This window comes from Podarcis pityusensis (assembly GCF_964106645.2).
Source record: "Podarcis pityusensis genome assembly, chromosome: 6".
NCBI lineage: Eukaryota > Metazoa > Chordata > Lepidosauria > Squamata > Lacertidae > Podarcis > Podarcis pityusensis.
This window is the reverse complement of record NC_138030.1, coordinates 4,762,148-4,785,728: the sequence shown is the minus strand read 5'-3', so window position 1 is coordinate 4,785,728 and position 23,581 is coordinate 4,762,148. Positions and strand designations below refer to the sequence as shown.

The 23,581-nt window shown below is 48.8% G+C and overlaps 1 protein-coding gene across 7 annotated transcripts in view; it reads right to left on the bottom strand.

The window, feature by feature from the left end:
• Nucleotides 1-17,155: 17,155 nt before the first annotated feature.
• The window catches only part of LOC308480051 (tyrosine-protein phosphatase non-receptor type substrate 1-like), a 117,050-nt gene continuing 110,624 nt past the window's right edge, over nt 17,156-23,581 (bottom strand). For all 7 annotated transcript variants that reach the window (XM_081011308.1, XM_081011310.1, XM_081011312.1 and 4 more), the window contains one exon: nt 17,156-20,338. In XM_081011308.1, the coding sequence (XP_080867434.1) occupies nt 20,081-20,338 (258 nt within the window). In that variant the 3' untranslated portion in view covers nt 17,156-20,080. The remainder of the gene's footprint in view (nt 20,339-23,581) is intronic.

The window sequence follows — 23,581 nt, the reverse complement described above, 5'->3', positions numbered from 1 at the left end:
CTTTGGAGGTCTTTAAGCAGAGGCTTGACAACCATATGTCAGGAGTGCTCTGATGGTGTTTCCTGCTTGGCAGGGGGTTGGACTCGATGGCCCTTGTGGTCTCTTCCAACTCTAGGATTCTATGATTCTATGAAACCACAGGAGGGGAGAGGGTGCTATTGGGCTCAGGCCTTGTTTGTGAGCACACGGGCTCCCACAGGCATCTGACTGGCCACTGTGAGAACAGGATGCTGGACTAGATAGACCACTGGCCTGAGACAACAACAACAACAACAACAACAACAACAACAACAACAACAACAACAACATACTTTTATTTACATCCGGCCCTCCCCAGCCGAAGCCGGGCTCAGAGCAGCTAACAACAATAAAAGTAACACAGCATTCTAAAACCAATTCATTCTAAAATCAATTCAGAATCAAATTAATGGCAACCAATGGGCTAGAGTTTTATGTGGATTACAGAAGGAGGGGGTCAGACTGTGCCTTGGCCAAAGGCCTGGTGGAACAGCTCTGTCTTGCAGGCCCTGCGGAAAGATGTCAAGTCCCACAGGGCCCTAGTCTCTTGTGACAGAGCATTCCACCAGATCAGGGCCACAGCCGAAAAGGCCCTCCCTGGCTCTGGTTGAGGCCAGCCTAACCTCCCTGTGGCCCAGGACCTCCAAGATGTTTTTGTTTGAAGACCGTAAGGTCCTCTGTGGGACATACCAGGAGAGGCGGTCCCGTAGGTACGAGGGTCCTAGGCTGTAAAGGACTTTATAAGTTAAAGCCAGCACCTTAAACAAGACTCTTCTTATGTTCTTAGGACGTGCAGATTAAGGCTATGTAAAGGTAAAGGTAAAGGGACCCCTGACCATTAGGTCCAGTTGCGGACAACTCTGGGGTTGCAGCGCTCATCTCGCTTTACTGGCCGTGGGAGCCGGCGTACAGCTTCCGGGTCATGTGGCCAGCATGACTAAGCCGCTTCTGGCGAACCAGAGCAGCACACGGAAACGCCGTTTACCTTCCTGCTGGAGTGGTACCTATTTATCTGCTTGCACTTTGACGTGCTTTCGAACTGCTAGGTTGGCAGGAGCAGGGACTGAGCAACAGGAGCTCACCCCGTCACAGGGATTCGAACTGCCGACCTTCTGACTGGCAAGTCCTAGGCCCTGTGGTTTAACCCACAGCGCCATCCGCGTCCCACTCTTATGTTCTTAGGATGTGCAAATTAAGGCTATGTACACACGGCCATTTACTCTGGCTCTGGCGCACTCCCACAACTGGTGTCTGAAGCCAAGTAAGCGCACATGACATTAGCAGCAGTTAATACATCTTCTGTATGTTATTGAGAAATGCTGCTATTCAGTACTATTTCTAGAAAAAGAGGGGCTGGAACTTACCATGAATGCCTCCCTTGTCCTCTTAGAATGGCGATGGCGCCCACCTGAGAAGGGCTCGAACCCACCTGAAAGGTGCTGGGACTGTTCCTGCTGGGGAAAAAGTCCTGCTCCTATTTGATATGTTTCCCCTCAAACCAGCTTCCATCTGATTTGAAAACATAATAATAATAATAATAATAGTAATAATATAATTTTATTTATATCCCGCCCTCCCCAGCCGAAGCCGGGCTCAGAGCAGCTAACAACAATAAAAGTAACACAGATTACATAAAATCACAATCAATTAATTGAAATACATTCTAAAATCAATTCATTCGAAAATCATTTCAGAATCCAATTAATGGCAACCATTGGGCTAGAATTCTATGAGGATTACAGAAGGAGAGAGGGGGTCAGATTGTGCCTTGCAGGCCCTGCGGAAATGGCTCAAGTTTCACAGGGCCCTAGTCTCTTGTGACAGAGGGTTCCACCAGATTGGGGTCACAGCCGAAAAAGCCCTGGCTCTGGTCGAGGCCAGCCTAACCTCCCTGTGGCCCAGGATCTCCAAGATGTTTTTGTTTGAAGACCGTAAGGTCCTCCATGGGACATTCCAGGAGAGGCGGTCCCGTAGGTACAAGGGTCCTAGGCCGTATAGGGCTTTAAAGGTTAAAACCAGTGCCTTAAACCTGATCCTGTACTCCACCGGGAGCCAGTGCAGCTGGTAGAGCACTGGGTGAATGTGATCTCGCAGCAAGGACCCCTAAGGAGTCTCACCGTGGCATTTTGCACCCGCTGGAGTTTCTGGGTCAGCTTCAAGGGCAGCCCCACATAGAGTGAGTTACAATAATCAAGTCTAGAAGTGACTGTCGCGTGGATCACAGTGGCTAGGTCAGGGTGAGAGAGGTGATAATAATAATAATAATAATAATAATAATAATAATAATAATAATTTATTTGTACCCCGCCCATCTGGCTGGGTTTCCCCAGCCACTCTGGACGGCTTCCAACAAATATTAAAAATACATTAAAATGTCACACATTAAAAACTTCCCTAAACAAGCTCAGGTGTGCACAGTCCAGACAGCTGCAATGCATGCACAACTAAGAGCACATGCGCAAATGGCTGCTTCATTGAACTAAGAGTTCAGCACAGGGAAGCAAATCAGGTGATGCGCATGGGGCGAAGATATCCCCCCCACCCCGGTGGTCTGTACAGCTATGCAAAGCTACAAGTTTAAATGCAGTAGGTTGGGGAAATGACCTCACTGCACATCACCTAAGAATTTTCGCTTTGCTCCTTGCCCTCTTAGGTGGTCAATGCAAAGTGTCTGTATGCTGTTTCCCCAGCAAGTTCCAGAGCTTGTTGGGCAGAAGGCAGGGAGACAAACAGTAGGTGGCGCTAGAGAGCCAATGGCAGGAAGAGCCAACTAATTCTGGTTTTGTCCCCATCTTATTTCCTGCAGAGTTCAACAAGGTGTTATTTAAGGAGGAAGGTGACAGGAGGGGTTACGCCTTGGAGGCAGGACGGTCAGGGCTGAGGGGGTGCAGATCATAGAATCAGAGAATGGCAGAGTTGGAAGGAACCTCAAAGTTCATCTAGTCCAGCCCCCTGCAGTGCAGGAATCTTTTGCCCAATGTGGGGCTCGAACTCCCGAACATGAGATCAAGAGTCTTTTGCTCTACTGACTGAGCTATCCAGTGGGGCAGTGCCCCATTTACCCTGATAGCAAGCCTCTACTGCTTGCATGTCTGAAATGAACCAGGGTTGCATGCGCAGCACAGGGATTTCTTTTAAGTAAGCACCCCCCTCCTGCAACCTTATGCATGGGATATGAAGCCCTATTTCATACCAGCTGTGGAGGAGCTGGCCGAACTGTTCCTGGAATGTAGATCACACCAGGCTGCAGGTGCTCGCAACGAGTGAGAGTTTTACATAATTCAATCCTCCCTCGCATTCAACCCATGCATCCCTTCCACACTGGATACCAAATGCCAGGCAAAGGCATTCTAGCGCAACCTTTTGCGATATGCCAGGATATGAGAAGCATTCAATGCTCCCTGCTGGAGAGCAGCTGCCTGTCAGTGTAGATGATAAATAATAATAATAATAATAATAATAATAATAATAATAATAATTTATTATTTATACCCCGCCCATCTGGCTGAGTTCCCCAGCTACTCTGGGCGGCTCCCAATCAAGTGTTAAAAACAACACAGCGTTAAATATTAAAAACTTCCCTAAACAAGGCTGCCTTCAGATGCCTTTTAAAGATAGGATAGCTGCTTATTTCCTTCACATCTGAAGGGAGGGTGTTCCACAGGGTACCGAGAAGGCCCTCCGTCTGGTTCCCTGTAACCTCACTTCTCGCAGGGACGGAACCGCCAGAAGGCCCTCGGAACTGGACCTCAGTGTCTGGGCTGAATGATGGGGGTGGAGACACTCCTTCCGGTATACTGGGCCAAGGCTGTTTGAATTGTGCTGTTGAATTGTGCTCGGAAACGTACTGGGAGCCAATGCAGATCTCTCAGAACCGATGTTATGTGGTCCTGGCGGCCACTCCCAGTCACCAGTCTAGCTGCTGCATTCTGGATTAGTTGCAGTTTCTGGGTCACCTTCAAAGGTAACCCCACGTAGAGCGTGTTGCGGTAGTCAAAGCGGGAGATAACTAGAGCATGCACCACTCTGGTGGGCAGGTAGGGTCTTAGCCTGCGTACCAGGTGGAGCTGGTAGACAGCTGCCCTGGACACAGAATTAACCTGCGCCTCCATGGTCAGCTGGGAGTCCAAAATGACAACACTGAGCTAAATGCCCCAGCAGTCTGGCTCGGTGCAAGGCAGCTTCCTGCATCCAGAAGACTCTCGCCCTGCAATCCTGTGCATGCCTACTCACAAGTAAGCCCCACCGAACTCAGTGGGACATACTCCCTTGTAACTGTGCACAGGATTGCAGGCGGTTTCAGAAATCCTTTGCTTTGAAAAGGACCATCCTTTGCTGGCAAGCAAGAGGGATAAATTGTCCAAGGTTGAGGCTAGGAATGAATCATGTGTGGCCCTGGTTAGGAAGCTGGTCTCCTGCTTCTATTCCCAGCCTTTCCCGTGACTCACTGCCTGTAAAGCTCACTCTTTGCAAAAGGCCTGGCCTACGCAGGCCCCTTCATGCCCTCAAGCCATCTCCATGGGGATGAGGTTCGCCCCACAAGAGCCCAAGCGAGCTACTTAGCCTCCCCTCCTATTCACCCCATGCGTCATCGCTGCCCAGCTGCAAGCGCCGGGACATATAACACAGTGCGCCGAGCTCTGGGGGAAGACAAATGCCGCCGCCGCAGAAGCGTGAAGAGGAATGAACAAGGGGGGTTGCTTTATAGATTAACGAGGCTCAAATCCAATTCTGCACAAAGTCTCGGTTCTCAACTGGCTCAGCAATAACGAGGCGGGATTTTATTTCAGTACTGAGATGGAGTGTTAGAGTGCAGTCTGCAAAGTTTAATCAATTAATCAGCCAGACTAATTGACCCTTTTGGTTGATTCAAAAGGTGCTCTTGATTATTTGGACAGCAGAGTACTTAAAAAAGAAGAAGTAAAATAACCAATTAACTATAATATAGGTACCTACAAAAAACATAGGGAAGAAGGTGACGCTGTGGGTTAAACCACAGAGCCTAGGACTTGCCGATCAGAAGGTCGGCGGTTCGAGTCCCCGCAACGGGGTGAGCTCCTGTTGCTCGATCCCTGCTCCTGCCAGCCTAGCAGTTCGAAAGCACGTCAAAGTGCAAGTAGATAAATAGGTACCGCTCTGGCAGGAAGGTAAACGGCGTTTACGTGTGCCGCTCTGGTTCGCCAGAAGCGACTTAGTCATGCTGGCCACATGACCCGGAAGCTGTACGCTGGCTCCCTCAGCCAATAAGGCAAGATGAGCGTCGCAACCCCAGAGTCGGCCACGACTGGACCTAATGGTCAGGGGTCCCTTTACCTTCACAAAAAACATGGCCATGGATCTGTCTTAGGACTAGGAGAGGTCTTCCTCTTCCTCCTCTTCCCCCGAGGGAATCTGTCTTCCATGAACATATACAACTCTTTTAGTCCATCTAGTCCAGGACTCTAGTGCTGTGCTGAACATTTCATTCACCTTCTTTTCAACCATTCTCCACCAGTTGATGAAAAAAGAAAATGCATTCAAAAATTGACAAAGGGAAGAAAAAAATGTTGGTGAAATTGCCATGGGTGGGTTCTTCTTTGTGTTTGTGTGCTGACTTTAACTTCTGAGATGGCTGAGAGTTTTTGTGAGGGTTCCCCCCCCTTTGTTTGACAGATCTTCTACCTGGTTGTCTGCATTCTGCAGCCTTCCCAGGTGCCATGATATCACGGGCTGCACTTTCTTTCACTCTGCAAATCATCTCCCTGGTGGTCTGCATTCTACAGCCTTCCTGGGTGCCTGTTCTTCCTGTGAAAACCCCATGTTGTCATGGGCCAGGCTTGCCTTCATTCTACTATTCATCTCCACTGATTCGTGTGCTTCAGTTAAAGCCCAGAGGAAGATGTCACGAGGCAATTCCTCCTATGATGTCTATTCAGATCAGGAAGTGTGGGCACCTGGGGAGGCTGCATAGTGCTGGGGAAATGTTTCGTGGAAAGGAAAAAAAACACACACACCACTACACTTGGCCACCTTGTAATGTTAAGGTGAACTCAACCCTGCACACGGCAAATTCAAAAGAAATTCAGAAGCACCCTGAGAATGAGGGAGAAAAGCAGAATGTCACAGGAGAAGAGAACTTGTGAGAAGCTGGGTGGAAGGTTTTGACACCACATTATCTTCTGATGGGGAGATGCTCTTCATGGTCTCCAGCAGAGAGATATCTTTTCTAACTGGACATGCTGAGGATTGACCATGGTGCTGTATGCATGAAGATGCAACATTACACAATGGTCCTTCCCATTCCAAGAGAGTGCTTGCTGTGATGCATGCATGTGTCACGCAAAGGCCAAAGAATGATATGCCTTTTGTTATTTTTACCCTTCAGAATAGCTGCTTTTATTCCTGTTCAGCTTTGCTTAGTTTGGCGAATCAACTGAAACTCGTATGATTAATTGACTAAGATTTCTGCAACGGTGTGACAGCCCCAGTATGAATTTCAGCCCGCCAGGAGGCAACATTGATGGGCAATGAACCAAGAGCATTGGGTCATGGAAATGATTGTGTGTGTATGTAATTCAAGGAGGATGAAATTTGATCTATTAGCAGGATGCTTCAAACACTAACAGACTGTATCACATTTGAACAGCAGCCTGACAAAGGGTAAAAGGGAGCCACCATTCTCAAAACGCGATGGATACGTTCCAGGGAATCACAGCCAACTGTGTTTCCACTAGTGGATGTCCCCAAACGTACTGAGTGTAGGAGGATCTGTAGCCAAAATCACAAATGCATGATTGTTAGATAGTCACAGACATGGGCCTCCATGATGTCATATCCTCTAGTCTAAACTTTTGTGGCGGGAAGGAAAACAATAGAAGGTTAATCTCTATTTCCTTCTGTCACTACACACTATTCTCCTACCTGCATCTTTGCTCTCCTCCAGAGAACAACCTCCATTTTGAACTGGACTATGTATAGTGGTTAAGAGCGGTAGACTCGTAATCTGGTGAACCGGGTTCGCGTCTCTGCTCCTCCACATGCAGCTGCTGGGTGACCTTGGGCCAGTCACACTTCTCTGAAGTCTCTCAGCCCCACTCACCTCACAGAGTGCTTGTTGTGGGGGAGGAAGGGAAAGGAAATTGTTAGCCGCTTTGAGACTTCTTCGGGTAGTGATAAAGCGGGATATCAAATCCAAACTCTTCTTCTTCTTATTGCCTGCCTGATTTTCATCACTGTACTTGTTGAATCCTGGCAAGACTTGTGATGTGAGGAATACTTGTATTTTTCATCTTTGCTTATGAATCTGAGAGTGATTTCTTTGTAAAGAGGGAAACATAAAAAGGGAGAAGATATTCTCAGTCTGCCTAAAAGATCATAGGATATAATTGTTCTAGAAGGTTATGCAAACTTTGTCCTAATAGCTTCTAGAGATAAGCTGTGCATGGGTGGCGATTTTTAATTCTGCTGAAATATGTATTTGCATTCTCACACAAGTGAGAAAGAGGAACAATAATTACTTAATAATATATCCTCTCTTACTCATCAAAATCCATCCTGCATTGGGAATACGTACTACATATTCACCAGTATTCGGAGTACTGTGAGACTACAGAATACTGTGAGCTGGTCAGCCAAGTCAAGCACCAAGCATTCTTAAGATTAAGAGTTGCCAACTGATTTAAGCAGGCCTTGTTCCTGCGGCTTTAACAGCAGTTCCATCTGCAGGCATGGCTGGGCGCTTGTACTTAACCCCACGCTGTGAAAAACTTAATTTGCTGGTTTCTGCAGATCCAGTTGCTGTCCAAGTCATAAGAGCAGGTCAGGCTACTGCCATTTTTCCTGATTAGTTGGGAAAAAGAAGACTTTTCTAACCCAGACATAAATAGTCTTTCCTAGACCTGCCTTTTAGCAGGTCTGCCTAAGACAGTGGGCTAGATCTTGATCTCTCCTGGGTAAAATTTGACAGAAGGCAGCACTTGCCAATTGCCTGACTTAGCCATGAACTGAGGGGTGGGGTGGGTGGGCGGCACTGCTTTGCAGTGGTTCCAGTCCAGTCCAGTCCAGTTCCAGTCCTTTGCAGTGGTTCCAGAGGGTGATGCTTGGGGAGTGCTCTTTGGCCCCTTGGAGCCATCAATGTGGGGTTCCCCAGGGTTCGATTTTATCCCCCATGCTGTTTAACATCTACATGAAACCCCTGAGTGGGGTCATCCAGAGTTTTGGAGTACACTGTCAGCCATATGCCGATGAAACGCAGCTCTACTTCTGCAGGTGTGGCAGTGGAAGTGCTGGGCCAGTGTCATACTCCAGTAATGGACTGGATGAGATCCCAATCCAGATAAGTCTGAGGCACTGTTAGTGGGTGGTTCTCTATACTGGATGGCTGGCAGGTGGCCTGCTCCTGCACTGTCATATTCACTTATGGATTGTGAATGGTTGCTGCAACTGTTTAAAGGACGTCAGGGTTACTGTGAAATGTCCTATACAGGTTTATCAAGACAACAGGTCCTGTTTGGCTTTGCTTGCTTCAGAGAGTTGCAAGCAAAGAACCAAGTACTTGCAGATAACGTTACATCGTGCAAGGGAGTGTATCTGGAAAGGACTCATTCAGGTGTCCTACATGCCAGGAAACGAGATTCCTGCAGATCTGTTGTCTAAGGTGGTTAAAAGAGAACAACTTCAGGTATATGTACAGTGGTTGCAGTTGGGTTGAAATACTGTGCCACAGGTTACATGGAAAGGGGGAGGATGTTGACATTTCCATTCCTCCTTAAGGAGCAGACGTGTGGAATTATTGCATGTCACATGTCTGTTTACATTCCAGCACAGCTTGCTGGGAACTTCCGTTGTGTGTAGCTTTTGCTTTTTCCTGTTCTCTCTGAGACGACGAGAGAGAGAGACGACATGTTTCTTTGTCCTGATTTATGATTAATAAATCTGTAGTTGTAGCATGCTTCCATAAGCCTCACGCCTATACTGTGTGTGCAGTTTGCTGATAGTGTGCTCTGGTTTAGAAGTCCAGGTCACTGATTTATGTCAGAGCAGAGGCCGATGGTCCACGCAGTGGGACGGCTGGAAGGGAACGGCCCAGCTGGGGTTAGCCAGCTGGCCTCCCGGCCCTCTGCATGTCGGCAGTGGTTACACACCCTCTGGACGAGTGGGTACACAGCTTGGGGGTATTTCTGGAGCCATTGCTGTCACTTGAGGCTCAGGTGGCCTTGGTGGTGCAGAGTACCTTCCATCAGCTTTGGCTGGTGGCCCAGCTGTGCCCCTACCTGCACAAATATGGGATGGGGAGTGGGGAAAGTACCATTTCCTTGCTGCCTTGCCCAGCCAAAGCATGTGCTAAATTTCTCCTATGCAGTGATCTAAAAGAGGAGCTGCACCTTTCCTACCACACCTGTTCCTTTTGGGTGTGCGAGGTTCTCCACTCAACAGAAAACTGTGGTTCTAGAGGACTGGCTTCAGGTCAGTAGTTATGGTTACAACTCTGAGAGTTTCCAGTGGGAGTTATTTTTTATCCACATCTTCGATGGCTCACAAAGCCTCCATCTCAAGGTCATTCCCCTAATGGGGAGAAGATTCATCCTTCTCCTCTGGTAACCTTCCAATTCAGAGACAACAGCAGGCAAACAACAAACAGTTACTATGGTGACAGCTGAAAAATAATTTCCAGCTGGTGCAAAACTTAAAAGGTGGGGAAAGTTGGCGCCAGAACTTCGAGGGAACTGGAGCTAAAAACTCATCACCTTTGAGGTGAGTAGGGTGGCTTGCCCCAGCCTGCTGTTCTTCAGGTGTTTTGGACCACATCTCCCATCACCTTGACCATACTGGCTAGAACTGATGGAGTTGTTGGTAAAATATCTGGATGGCATTAGGTTGGGGGAGTTTGGTGTACCATGTTGTTGTTTAGTCGTTTAGTCATGTCCGACTCTTCGTGACCCCATGGACCAGAGCACGCCAGGCCTTCCTGTCTTCCACTGCCTCCTGCAGTTTGGTCAAACTCATGCTGGTAGCTTCGAGAACACTGTCTTCTCGTTCTCTGTCTCATCCATCTCGTCCTCTGTCGTCCCCTTCTCCTTGTGCCCTCCATCTTTCCCAACATCAGGGTCTTTTCCAGGGAGTCTTCTCTTCTCATGAGGTGGCCAAAGTATTGGAGCCTCAGCTTCAGGATCTGTCCTTCCAGTGAGCACTCAGGGCTGATTTCCTTCATAATGGATCGGTTTGATCTTCTAGCAGTCCATGGGACTCTCAAGAGTCTCCTCCAGCACCATAATTCAAAAGCATTTGGTGTACCACAGTGTTCCTCAAATTTGGGTCTCCAGCTGTTGTTGGACTACAACTCCCATCACCCTTGACCACAGGTCCTTCTAGCTAGGGATGACGGGAGTTGTAGTCCAACAACAGCTGGATACCCAGGTTTGGGAAACAGTGGTGTGACATGTTCCAAGGCAAAACAGGACCCTTACTAGGCGAGCCGTGCTGGAATTTGTGGAGGGAAGGGTTGTAGCTTAGCAGAAAAGCACCGGCTTTGCATGCAGAAGGTCCCAACCTCAATTCTTGGCTTCTCAAGGTAGGAACAGCCCTGCCTGAAGCCTTTCAGAGGTGCTGCTACTCAGTGTAGATGCTTCTGCACTAAATGGTCCAAAGATCTGACTCATGCTTGAAGGAGCTGGGTAAGTTTAGCCTGGAAAAGAGACCAAGGATTGTGTCTGGGACCTTCTGCATGGAAAACAGATGCTCTAGCACTCAGCTATGGGGGAAAAGGCTGATTTTAGGCTGGTGAGAACTTTGTGTCTCCCACGATTTCAAGAGGTTCTTTCCTCCCCTTTAGGGTTTCTTCTGTCCTTTCTTCAATAGGAAGGGGACACGAGAGAGGGGGAAAGCAAGGATGGAATTGTCAGAAAGCCAAAAGGCACGGAACCAGAGCAGCATCGGAAGTGGTAGAGGACCACTGTTCATGCAGAGAGGTGCTTCTTGGGTCTCTCTCCCTCTCTCCCCCCCCTTCAGCAATAGCTGGTGCATGAGCGCCGCCTGGTGGTGGGAAGCTTGAATACAAACAAGCTGAGTGCAAAATTGAAAGCTGACATTTACCCGTATTTTTCGCTCTATAACACGCACGTAGTTTTTAGAGGAGGAAAATCCACAGGCATGCCACCCTTAGGCATTCCCTCCATAACACGCACAGACATTTCCCCTTACTTTCTAGGAGGAAAAAAGTGAGTGTTATGGTGCAAAAAATACGGTATATATTAGTTACAGGTAGGTAGCCGTGTTGGTCTGCCGTAGTCGACACAACAACAACAACAAAATCCTTCCAGTAGCACCTTACAGACAAACTAAGTTTGTTATTGGTATGAGCTTTCGTGTGCATCCACACTTCTATCTCTGATGGACAGCTCCAGACAGCCTATTCGTTCATTAATGAGAATTTGTGTTTGGTGGGATCAGGGCAGGTTACACATGATCCCACTTTCAACATTGCAAATGTTTCGGGGCAGATATTTTGCTTTGTTTCACATCAGTGCATGTCGTGTAACTTACGCCTGAAATCCTGCAACTTTTTCTCCTCACCCCCCACTAATGTTCTGCAGCAATTTGGGGGGGGCATGTTTTCCTGCTTTTGTTGTGCTATAATGCAAGAGTGTCCCTCAAGATGGCATGAATACAGCAACATTGGGGAAACACTGAAGAAAAATTAATAAAGTGGACTGGTATTTGAATGGACCTACCACTAGTACCTACCACCTACCATGCGGGTGGCTCTGTGGGTTAAACCACAGAGCCTAGGGCTTGCTGATCAGAAGGTCGGTGGTTTGAATCCCCGTGATGGGGTGAGCTCTTGTTGCTCGGTCCCTGCTCCTGCCAACCTAGCAGTTCGAAAGCACGTCAAAGTGCAAGTAGATAAATAGGTACCACTCCGGCGGGAGGGTAAACGGCGTTTCCGTGCGCTGCTCTGGTTTGCCAGAAGCGGCTTAGTCATGCTGGCCACATGACCCGGAAGCTGTACACCATCTCCCTCGGCCAATAAAGCGAGATGAGCACCGCAACCCCAGAGTCGGCCACGACTGGACTTAAAGGTCAAGGGTCCCTTTACCTTTACCACTAGTACACTGTGACTGCTAAAATAATATGTTGCAGTATAAATCTGCAAAAAGAAAGAAAAATGGCATTGGGTCCTGGAGTCTTCATTTCTGCACGGGGCTGCTCATCTGCTCATTTTCAGTGGCTTCACTGGGGCAGGCCCCAGAGGCAGCATCAGAAAAATGAAAGGGACAGGAAGTGCCTGGGATCTGCCTTTCTTCAGAAGTTGGGGTAGAAACATATGGATGGGGCCAATGAACGACAATAAGAAGAGCATCTTCTGGATCAGGGCAATGGCCCATCTAGTCCAGCATCCTCTTCTCACAGTGCCTGTGGGATGTGGGTGGCGCTGTGGTCTAAACCACCGAGCCTCTTGGGCTTGCCGATCAGAAGGTCAGCACTTCTAATCCCCGCGATGGAGTGAGCTCCCATTGCTCTGTCCCAGCTCCTGCCAACCTAGCAGTTTGAAAGCAGGCCAGTGCAAGTAGATAAATAGGTACCGCTCTGGTGGGAAGGTTAAACGGCGTTTCCATGCGCTCTGGTTTCCGTCATGGTGTTCCATTGTGCCAGAAGCGGTTTAGTCATGTTGCCGCATGACCTGGAAAAAGCTGTCTGTGGACAAACACCGGCTCCCTCAGCCTGAAAGTGTGATGAGTGCCTCAACCCTACAGTCGCCTTTGACAGGACTTAACCATCCAGGGGTCCTTTACCTTTTTTACCTGCAAGCACCAGCACTTTCTTTCCCTGAAGTTCCCAACAACTGATATTCCGAAGCATTATTGTCTCAAACTGTGCAGAGCCACCATGGCTAGCAGCCTTCAGTAGCCCTCTCCTCCTCCATGAATTTGTCTCATCCTCTTTTAAAGCCATCCATCCAGTGGGAGGGAGTTCCACAGTTTAACGATGCGCTGCGTGAAGGAAGACTTTGCTTTATCTGTCTTGAATCTTCCAATGTTCAAGGAAGATGTGAAGCCGGGTCAATGAGACCATTGTAGTGAGGAGCCACTGAGAGCTGCCTCCTCCTTGAAGTTGTCCAATCCTCTTTTAGAGCCATCCAAACTGGTGACCACCCCTGCCTCCTGGGTAAAGAGAAGTGTCATTGGCTGTGCTGTCTGGGATTGGAGTTGCCGTTCCACAACATATGGATGGACACAGGTCCCTCACTCCTGCTGTAGCACATCACCCCAAAGCTCTGCTTCAGGACGTCTTGCAACATTGCAGGGATGCTCAGGGCTAGTGGTGGCTACTAGTCACAAAGGCTGTGCTCAGGTGGCAGCAATGCTTGTGAACACCAGTTGCTGGAAACCACAGGAGGGGAGAGTTGCTCTTGTGCTTAAATCCTGTGTGCCGGTTTCCCCACCTGGCTGGCCACTGTGAGAACAGGATTCTGGACTAGACGGGCCACAGGCCTGACCTAGCAACCTCTTTTTATGTTCTTAACTCACCTTGCTTTGAGGTTCCATCCCTCAAAGCATCCTGAAGCCAGCCTTTAGTTGTACAGTCATGCCTCATGTTACACTTGCTTCAGGTTGAGCATTTTCAGGTTGTGTCCGGCGGCAACCCGGAAGCACTGGAAAGGGTTACTTCCAGGTTGTGCCGCTTGTGCATGCGCAGATGTGCAAAATGATGTCACGCGCATACGCAGAAGTGGCAAATTGCGACCCGTGCACGCGCAGACACGGGGTGCGTTCTGCTCATGTTGCAAATGGGCGTCCGGAACGGATCCCGTTCGCAACCAGAGGTACCACTATATTAGTCTGCCTGCTGGACAGGGCACAGGGCAATGCCTGTCACCTCCTTTCCATGAGCAATAATCTGACCTCCCAGCATGAGATACCACATGTCTCTCTCCATTTTAAAAGGAGCCAACTCTCCAGTTTTCCTTCAGGTGGGCATGCTTAAAACCTAGATCTTGCTCAGGTGCACCTTTAACACCCAGGCTGCCTCACCAAAGTCCGCAAAGTGTTTGTATGTTGATGGACGGCTTGGGGACTTGCATTTTTGTGGTGCATTTCATGGACCAAGGAGGTGTTTTTTATAACTAGCATCCTAACCTCCATGCTTGCAGAGACAAAAGGAAGGCAGCTAATGATAAAGGCAACAGCATTTAGATGCAGCAACACATCCAAAGCTTTTAAGACACATTGCAAATGAATTAGTCAATGTGTGGATAAAGAGTTCACGTTGACTCAAGATTAGGCAAAGGAATCCTTTGTGCCAGTTCCACCCAACACGGGAGTCGTCAAGGTTAATGGAATCCAAGGTGTTAAGAGATTTGTGTGCAAAATACCAGAAATGATTTCAGAAAGGCTTGTTGGCACCGCTCTCACTTTTCACCTTTGTTCACAGTCTGACAGAAGCAGAGTGCAAACAATCAGAGGTCACAAGCCCTTTAATATAACCATCGCCTTTCCCAAAGTCCTTTCAGTTCCTCAAACCCTTGATCAGGTTCCCGGGGGGGGGGGGGGAGAGAGAAAGCCCACAGGCTTGTGACAGCCTTTGGGGAGATGGGGATGAATCTGGAAGTTGGGTTGAAGTGGCAGCTCTCTGCGACCAGCTCAGAGCTCATCTCCTAGTTTGTTTGGAACAGCAAGCAAGTTCACTGGGGAGCTTTTATAGGAAGCCAGGGGATACCACCTGACCTGTCTAGCCTATTAGGATCAGGTTTTCTTGGTGGGTGTGGCTGATCTCCTTGCAATACTCTTCTTTGACCAGAGGTGGGGGTGTGCTACAAGATGGAGCCAGCAGCGGTTGGACCAGGGTTCAAATTGGTGCACTCGCACTCAGCCTAACCTACCTCACAGGGGCGGTTGTGGTTGCAAGGATAAGATGGGGTGGCTGAGTACATATACCACCTTGATCTCTTTAGGAGGAAAGGTGGAATAGAAATGTAATAAATAAACAAAATCCCCTGTACAGTGGTACCTCTGGTTGCGAACGGGATCCATTCCAGAGGCCTGTTCGCAACATGAAAAGAACACAACCCTCAGCGGCGCGTCTGCGCACGTGCAGGTTGCAATTTTCCGCTTCTGCGCGTGACGTCATTTTGCACTTCTGCGCATGGGCGAGTGGTGAAACCTGGAAGTAACCCTTTCTGGTACTTCCGGGTCGCCACGGGACGTAACCTGAAAGAACGTAACACGAAGTGGACGTAACATGAGGTATGACTGTAGTCATCAATTCAAGAATGGCCACAATTGAGTCAACACAAGATCAGGCCAAAGGGCACCAGGGATCACAACAAGAGCTGCCTTGTGGTCCTTGGGATGGTGTTACCCAATGCCTCCTTGCTTTCTCTTATTCCTGGAAGTCCCATCCAGGACATCTTCACGGTGCCTCTTCTGCCTCCCTCCCTCTTCAGATCCTCCCTTGAACCCTTTCCCCACGATTCACCTCGTCTCCTTGCACAGCAAGGCCCAGACTGCATCTCTGTACGCATTCAATCCTCGTTCGTCTTTCTTGCCTCTCCCCACTCCCAGTCTCTGCCTTTTGATGAGTTGTCTTTGCCCACTGTCAAAATACAGACCCCTAAGCTCCAAGGGGCAGGGACCTGCCTTCACACTGCTAATTGCTGAAAGTTGGAAAAGTTGCGTCGGGTTGGCTGGCGTCGTATGCATAACAAAATATGAAAATAACCTGCAATGCAAAAATCTATCAGTTCATAAGCCAGTAATTATGCAAACAGATGCAATCTACAATTATGTCAAGCTTTTGTATAAGCGCATTTCAAAAAGACTCAAATCAAAATTGCATATTTTTTTTGGGTGGTTGGGTAACCAAGGCACAGCTCCAGCTCAAACCACTGTGCGTTCCATGACAGCAATGGCTGGTAGTCAAATGATTACGCCGCGCTCTAACACAGCTGTCGCCAAAGTCCATACAATAATAATTAGAATTATTGTTCTCCTTCAGCATGAAGAACAATCTGGGAATTGGACTTTCCATTCCTAATAACAGTCCCGTGTGATTGTAGATTACCTCTTTTGATAATTATTGCTTCGTGCTTGGACAGATTTTTTTCCTTCCTTTTTTGCAACACCAGCTATTTTCATATTTAATTGCTGCCTTCAAGTATTTGGGTGGGCCACCAATACTGGACTTTCCTCAAGTACTAGCTTTCTGTTTCCCCAACAAGAGAGCCGGAGACATCTGATATTTTGCCCAGAAGACCAACCCGCCCAAAGCCAGTTCTATTATCACCACTGACACACACGCGTGGTTGGTGCAGAACTTTGAATGCTTTTATTACAAAAATATCTTGCAAGCGAAAAACAAAAACAAACAACAAAAAAAACCCAAACGAACTTAAGGTGCAATTCATACAAACAGTCACCTATAATTTTTTTGATCCACAACAAATATATCCCAATACGGCTTCATTTTTCTTCTTTCTTTCTTTTCCTGGTCCCATTTTCCTCCCTGCAAAACCAGGGCCAAGAGACTAGGCTCAATGGAGTGGTTTGTAGCCTCCCACTATGGGCTAAAGTTCTTGGCATTCCATCTCCCAAGCTAGGGTACCATTGAACTTCTACACATTCCCATCCGACACCGCTGAGGAGGAGGGTGGCAGTGGAGTGTTTGGAAACTGAGGAACCGAGAAGCTGGTATGACATTTCTGCCTTGACTAAGGACCAAAGTAAATGGAGAAGCTGTGGAAGCCAAAAATGGCAGCCAGAGGTCTTCCTTCCTCCCCATCTCCCAAATAACACCCAGCTAGCTTACGAACATCCTGGTGTCATGGCAACCTGCATCTTCCAGCAGCCAATGATGTGAGGAACCATAGAGCATCACAATGTCAGGACAGATCTTAGGTTGGAGGGGAAGTTACCAAGGGAGAGGAGAGTTGTGACCGCCATTTTGGGCAGCGGCTGTTTGCCTCCTGAACCATTGGCTTTGGCCTCGATGTCCTTATGCATGGTGTACGGAAGGAGCCAAGAGAATGTGGCCGAAAGGACTTGTCTTTGTGACCTCAGAAGGATGAGATGCCACCATGGCTTGCCGTTCCCAGAACCGTATCTGCCCAAACCACACTCATACCTTCCCTTTCTCATATTAGCAATTCAAGTGCCTACTGGCATTTAAAAAATTTTTTAAGCGCAATGTCATCAGTGTCCCAAAACTCTTCCCATCACACATTTATTTTGAGCAAGGGTGAAGGAAACTGTGGTCCTTCCATTGCTTCTGGACTACAACTCCCATCAGCCCACTGGCCATGTTGGATGGGGCTGATGGGAGTTTTGAGTCCAAGTGCATCGGGAGGGTCACAATTATCACCCATCCCTGCTTTACTGACCCAAGGAGGAGTTGCTCCCATGTCCCAAAGCATCATTGTGAACAGGCACCTTCTGGAAAAAGGAGAAGGTGCTCTTGGATGGCTCCACTTTGTGTCTCCACCAGAAGACACTGGCACATTTTTGAGACACAGAAGTGACAAGAGAGGCCTGCCCTGCGTCTTTTCAATGTGAAACCCATCGAGATTTGCTCATCTTCCTGAAGAATTAGCAAATTGGGCTAAACTCTTCCGAGTTTCGATTGCCTTCATCCTGGATCTCGCAATCCGCTTGGGTCAAACTTAAGGTGGAAGATCTGCAGTAGAGAATCTGGAAGACGTCACTTCTCTGCAACCCTCGCCTCCTGTTCTCGTTCCCCCACTTCCTTCTATTTCCGCAGAGTGCCAGTTAGTTCCTAAATTGCCTTAGTTTTTTGTTTTGTTTTAAAAGGAACACAGAGCCACAAATAAAATAAAATAAAAAACAAGAAGAGGAATTTTGGTTACTGGCAGCAGGAGTCACACAGGGTAGGTTATGGTGGGTCAAGTCACCATGGGGGAGAGGACAAGTTTTAAGAGACCCCCTCTCTCTTCCCCAGCACTTTATCCCTTTTTAAACTTTGCTTTTGTGCTTGTCACGCTAGTGCTAAGTACACTGTACTACACCCACTTACAAAGAACACACACAAATACTGGTATTTTTTTCTCGTTTTTTTTAGTTCTAAAAGGAGTAAACAGTTATAATGCTGAACAGTCAACACAGGTGGTACGACGGTGTTTCGGTCAGGGTGGGGTGGGGGCAGCCCTACTTCCCATGGGGGCAGAGAGGTGCTATTCCTTATCCCAAGTGCTCCCCCAACCCTGCCCCAAAGGCTCTTTCGGAAAGAAAAGTGAGCAAGACCACCAGAGGAAGGGAGGACAACAGCATGGATTCGGCCAAGAAGGAAAGACTGAAAGGCAAGAGGAGGTTCCCTTGGCATGGCGGGCGGTGAGATCATGGGGAGGGCGGGAGCAATCTGGGCTGCCAAAAGGTGTAAACTCTATACTTGCAATGAGCTGCCTGTTTTAGTAGCCTCATGAGAAGTTTCGCCCCACCCGCGCCCCCGTGGGGGCATCGGCCCAGCTAAGCCACTCTACTGGCATTGACCCCAAACCACCTTTCCTCTCCTCTGTCAACAGTCATTGCCCCATAATCACTCGCTGCTGTTCCCCTGTGGTCCTGGGGTGGGGCCCCCTAATGTTTGCTTGGGCTACTGCAGATTTGTGAACTGTGCAAAACAACAATGATAACAAAACCAAAATGGCCACAAGAAAAACGAGCCACGATGGAGCCCAAGCAGAGTAGCAGGTTGGGCTTGTGAGTGTGTTTGTGTCGTGTTAGGGAGTGGCTTTGCAGGAAAGATACGAGCGGATGGAGATCTGCTAGGATGGAGAATGGCTGGCTTGGAAGCTCTCTCTTCTCGAACCACGCAAGGCATCCTACACCCCAACAGTGGTGGCGGTGGCAAGAATCAGCTTTCAGAAGCACACACACATACTCTCACACACCTCTTGCAGGCCTTAGTTCTGTTGTGAAGGTTGCTGCCCCTACTTAGCCAAATCTGGGAGGGGTCAGCCGAGGAACCAAGCAGAACATGGCAGAGACGGGAGCAGACAAGATTCTTCAACGTGGCTTCGTATTTCCTAAGGCCTATCACAGAGGCTGCAAAACACGTCCGAGGTCACCCCTCCCCAATTCTAGACACACGTAGGGATGAAATAAAAAAGGTGGATTAAAAAGAAATAAAAATGAGGAGCAGATTGACACACCTAAAATGCATTCTACAGATTTGGCTTTGCCAGAGATCGGCCCCTGGGGTTAGGCAAGATGGATGGGTTGTCGTGGAACAGCCTTCACCAGCCTGGTGCCACCTGATGTGTTTGGACGGCAACCTCCACCAAGATCAACAGGTGATGGGAGTCATAGTCTGAAACATCGTGAGGACACCAGGCTGGCAACTGCTAGCCCAGAACAAGCTGCTGTATCTCCAAGAGGCACTGTCCCAAGACGTACTGTCAGGGGGAGAGGGAGGAAAATACATCTGTGGACTAGAGAGATACAAAGTGAATCAGATGCCATCATGAGCAAGAAAGCAGGCTTCGTCTTCCTCTTCCTCCTCCTCTTCCCAGGGGGACCTGGGGAAGTGGGTGTTTCCTTCTCCTAAGGACCACCAAGTCTTGATGTGGGTAGCGTCCACTTGCTTCTTCCCACCCCACAGAGCTAGCTGGGGCTGCCAACTTGGTTTTGTTCAGTCCCCGTGGGGGAAAAGAAAAGCTTCTCAAGGTGGCATCTGAGAGGGTTTGTTGTCCCACTTGCTCCATGTGACGTGTTTAGATGAATCGAAAGAAGAGAGTTATGGTCCCAGTGATAAAAGCTGTGTTAGATCCTTAGTTGGTCTAGGCACCTCCCATCCACCTGATAACCAGGGGATGAAGAGGCACCATGAACTAGCCCAAGTACCAGGATGCAATTGTGTGTAGCACCAATTAGTTTCCTCCTTGACCTTGGCTACGTACATAAAGTTCCACTCAAAGAAACTGCAGGAACTGCTCCTTGGCAGGCAAATCCCACTGCTCCTCAGTTGAGACCCAGTCTGGAGACAAGGCCAAGGATCCAACCCCAGCAAGGGAGGTCTCTGACAACCCCGCAAGAGGGCCGGCAAGCCACAGAGAGCCGACGGCGGCAGCCAGGGATCACTTGCCCCGAACCTGTACGCTGGCGTATTCTGAGCTGGTTTCCTCCGGCTGTGGGGCAGGTCTCTTGGGAGCTTTGCTTAGGTGGACCATGTCCAAATCTGCATAGGTAACATTCTCGTCGTTGGGCGCTGGCGGGACAGTCTGGATGCTGGCGTATTCAGACTGCTGGCTGATCTCGACCACCTGCTGGGGGCTCTTCTTGGGCGCCTTTTCGAAGTTCAAGTCTGCATAGGTGACGTTGTTGGGATCAGGCTCCTGAGGAGGCAGGAAGGAGAGGGAGAAGTCAGTAAGGAAGCACGAGAGAAGGCCCGCGGGACCATGGGAACCTGCCACAGCTCTACCTACCCAGCTCTACCTCTCCTTTACATTGGAACCAGTGAAGGCAGTGATTGTCCTGTGTGAGTGTCTGGAGGCAGTTGGAGGACAGATGGTGGCTCACAGATTGAGGTTGGATCCCAACAAGACAGAAGTACTGTTTTGGGGGTACAGGGGGTGGGCAGGTGTGGAGTACTCCCTGGTCCTGAATGGGGCCCCTGAAGGACCAGGTGAGCATTTTGGACACACAGCTGTCCATGGAGGCGCAGGTCAATTCTGTGTCCAGGGCAGCTGTCTACCAGCTCCATCTGGTACGCAGGCTGAGACCCTACCTGCCAGCGGACTGCCTCACCAGAGTGGTGCATGCTCTGGTTCTCTCCCGCTTGGACTACTGCAATGCGCTCTACGTGGGGCTACCTTTGAAGGTGACCTGGAAACTACATTAATCCAGAATGCGGCAGCTAAACTGGTGACTGGGAGTGGCTGCCAGGACCACATAACACTGGTCCTGAAAGACCCACATTGGCTTCCAGTACGTTTCTGAGCAAAATTCAAAGTGTTGGTGCTGACCTTGAAAGCCCTAAATGGCCTTGGCCCTGTATACCGGAAGGAGCGTCTCCACCCGCATCGCTCAGCCCAGACACAGAAGTCCACCACCTTTGGGCAGTTCCTTCATTGCAAGAAGTGAAATTACAGGTAACCAGGCAGAGGGCCTTCTTGGTGGTGGTGCCCTCCCTGTGGAACATCCTCCCATCAGATGTCAAGGAGATAAGTACCTATACAACCTTTAGAAGGCACCTGAAGGCAGTCCTCTGTTGGGAGGTTTTTAATGTTTAATTACGGTATGTTTTTATATGTCTTAGAAGCCGCCCAGAGTGGCTGGGGCAACCCAGTCAGATGGGCAGGGTGTAAGTAATAAAATTATAATTATTATAATTGTTGTCGTTAAATCCCTGGCATCTCCAAGAAGTGCTGGGGAAGATTCCCTTCCTCAAACAGCTGGAGAGCTGCTGCCAGCCAGGGAAGGCAATACCAGCCTAGATGGACCAAAGGTCTGATCCACAACCACTTCCTATCAGATCAAAAAGTCCTTCTTGTCTGGCATCCTGTTTCTGGCAGTGACCAATACCAGGAGCGGCTGGCGAGCAGGGTAGACTCTGAAGACCTGGCAGCCTGGCATCTACCATCGACTGGGATGGTGAGACCGGGGCTGGTCCAGGCTTCAGGAGAAACACTAGATGTTGTCTCCCACCTTGTCCTCCTCTGCGTCTGGCTGCCCTGCCACTGCAGCTGCTGCCTTCATGCTTGCCCGTTGCAGTGGCCAGGAGGAGGCAGGCAGCGGCAGGTCAATGTGGTTCTAGAGCAGCAGTGGGAATGCCAGATGGTTTGTGCTGATGTTTCTGAACCACCCTGCCCTCACCCGCTCAGGGTCCCGGGCTGTGCCACCACTGCTGCCAGGCCAGGTTCACAGTGGGGCAGATACTCTGCCCCACCATATTTTCTGAAGCCCTATCCATCTCTATCTGTATTAATTTAATAGGTATCAATAACTTTCAATTCAGCAGGTTTATTTGTTTTAATTGCTTAATTGTTTAAGAGTCCATAAGCCTTTTTTAAAAAAATTAACAAACTAATTAACGGAATGGCGAAATTAGTTTCATACCTTCTGATTCAATTTAGGCTGCGTGAGCCACTTTTTAAATATTTAACAAAGCAATTTGCGGAGTGGCGGAATGTGCTTTTTCTTAATTAGAGATGTAGGGGACGGCCTCCCGGTTTAGCCTCCTCCCTGACCAGTTAGATATCTATGTGCAGGGATTTCTCCCCCCCCCCCACATGCCTGCCTGCCCCCCCCCACCTGTGGACTGAAAATGCTTCGGCTCGGGAACAATTTCACCACGTGATCTGTTGTTTTTGCAAGACTGGCTCCAAAGGAAAAATAAATAAAAGGAAGCTTACTGGGGGTGCTGGGAGATGCGAGAACAGCTGCTATGAATTCAGAATAATAATTAAACACACACTCACTCACACACACACACACAGAGAGAGAGAGAGAGAGAATGTGAGCATTAGACTGGGTTTGGGGTTTTTTGGCAGCCTAGATGAAGCTATAGACATCACTTCTCCCATTGTCCCAAAGGAATGACATCTTCCCGATGCAAAGACAGCTGCGTACGTACGTGAGCAGCTACGAGGCTGGAAGAAAAACAGCCACGCGCAGGGCGGAGGGGGCCTGGTTTGCTCAGCGAAATCGCACAATCGCGCCACACAAAAGGGGGCCTCTAAAAATAAGCCCTTGCCTGGCTGCCGTGCAGCTGGGCCTTTTCAGAAGGGAGCGACACTTTGTGATTATTTTGCGAAGGAAACAAACAAGAACGTCAACAACAGAAAAGGGTGGCCGTCAGCAAGTCTTCAAGGGCGGTTGTTACAATCCCTGTTGTAAGGCGGCGGGGGAGAGACTCCGTCGCAGACAAAGCAGGGTTCTAGTCCTTATTGTCTAGGGGGTGGGAGTGCAAATGTTGCCTTGGAAGTACGGGATACAGATGCGGGGACACTGAAGCACAGTGAAAAGAATCACAAAGGTACAAATTCCAGCAAACAAGCCAATGGAGGGACGAAGCTGCCAGAGTCAGAGAAATAATCCACCAAGCCAATAAAGGTTGTTTTGAGTGGTATCAGGTTCCTGGCAGGTGTTTCACCTGAAATTCTTTAACTAGAAAACCCAAGGATTGAGCTGGAGGCTTTTTGCAAATAAAAACAGGGGTTCTGCCATGGAACGGCAGGCAGGACCTCCTCTCAAACCCTGCTTTTTTGGAAAACCGTTTCCTGATTGTGCTATGGGTTGTTATTGTAGGGTTTTTTTTGGGTGCCATTCTGGATGATGCCCTGAGTACCTACTTTGTCATGGGGTCCTGTACCCAGTGAGGTTAGAATCTGACAAGTGGAGTTTGCTGAGCTAGTTGGAGAGGTTTCTTCATAAGAAAATGACCTTTGCTGGCCACTTAAGTGTCGTCATCAGCATCCCAAAAGAATGAGCTGGGTTGCAAGAGTGACAACTGAGTGATGGGCAAAGAGGTGCCTTCACATCACTTAGCTGCCAGGTGGAGACACCAGTTTCCCCATACACTCTGGGCGGCTTCCAACAAAATATTAAAATACAATAGTCCTTCAGATATTAAAAGA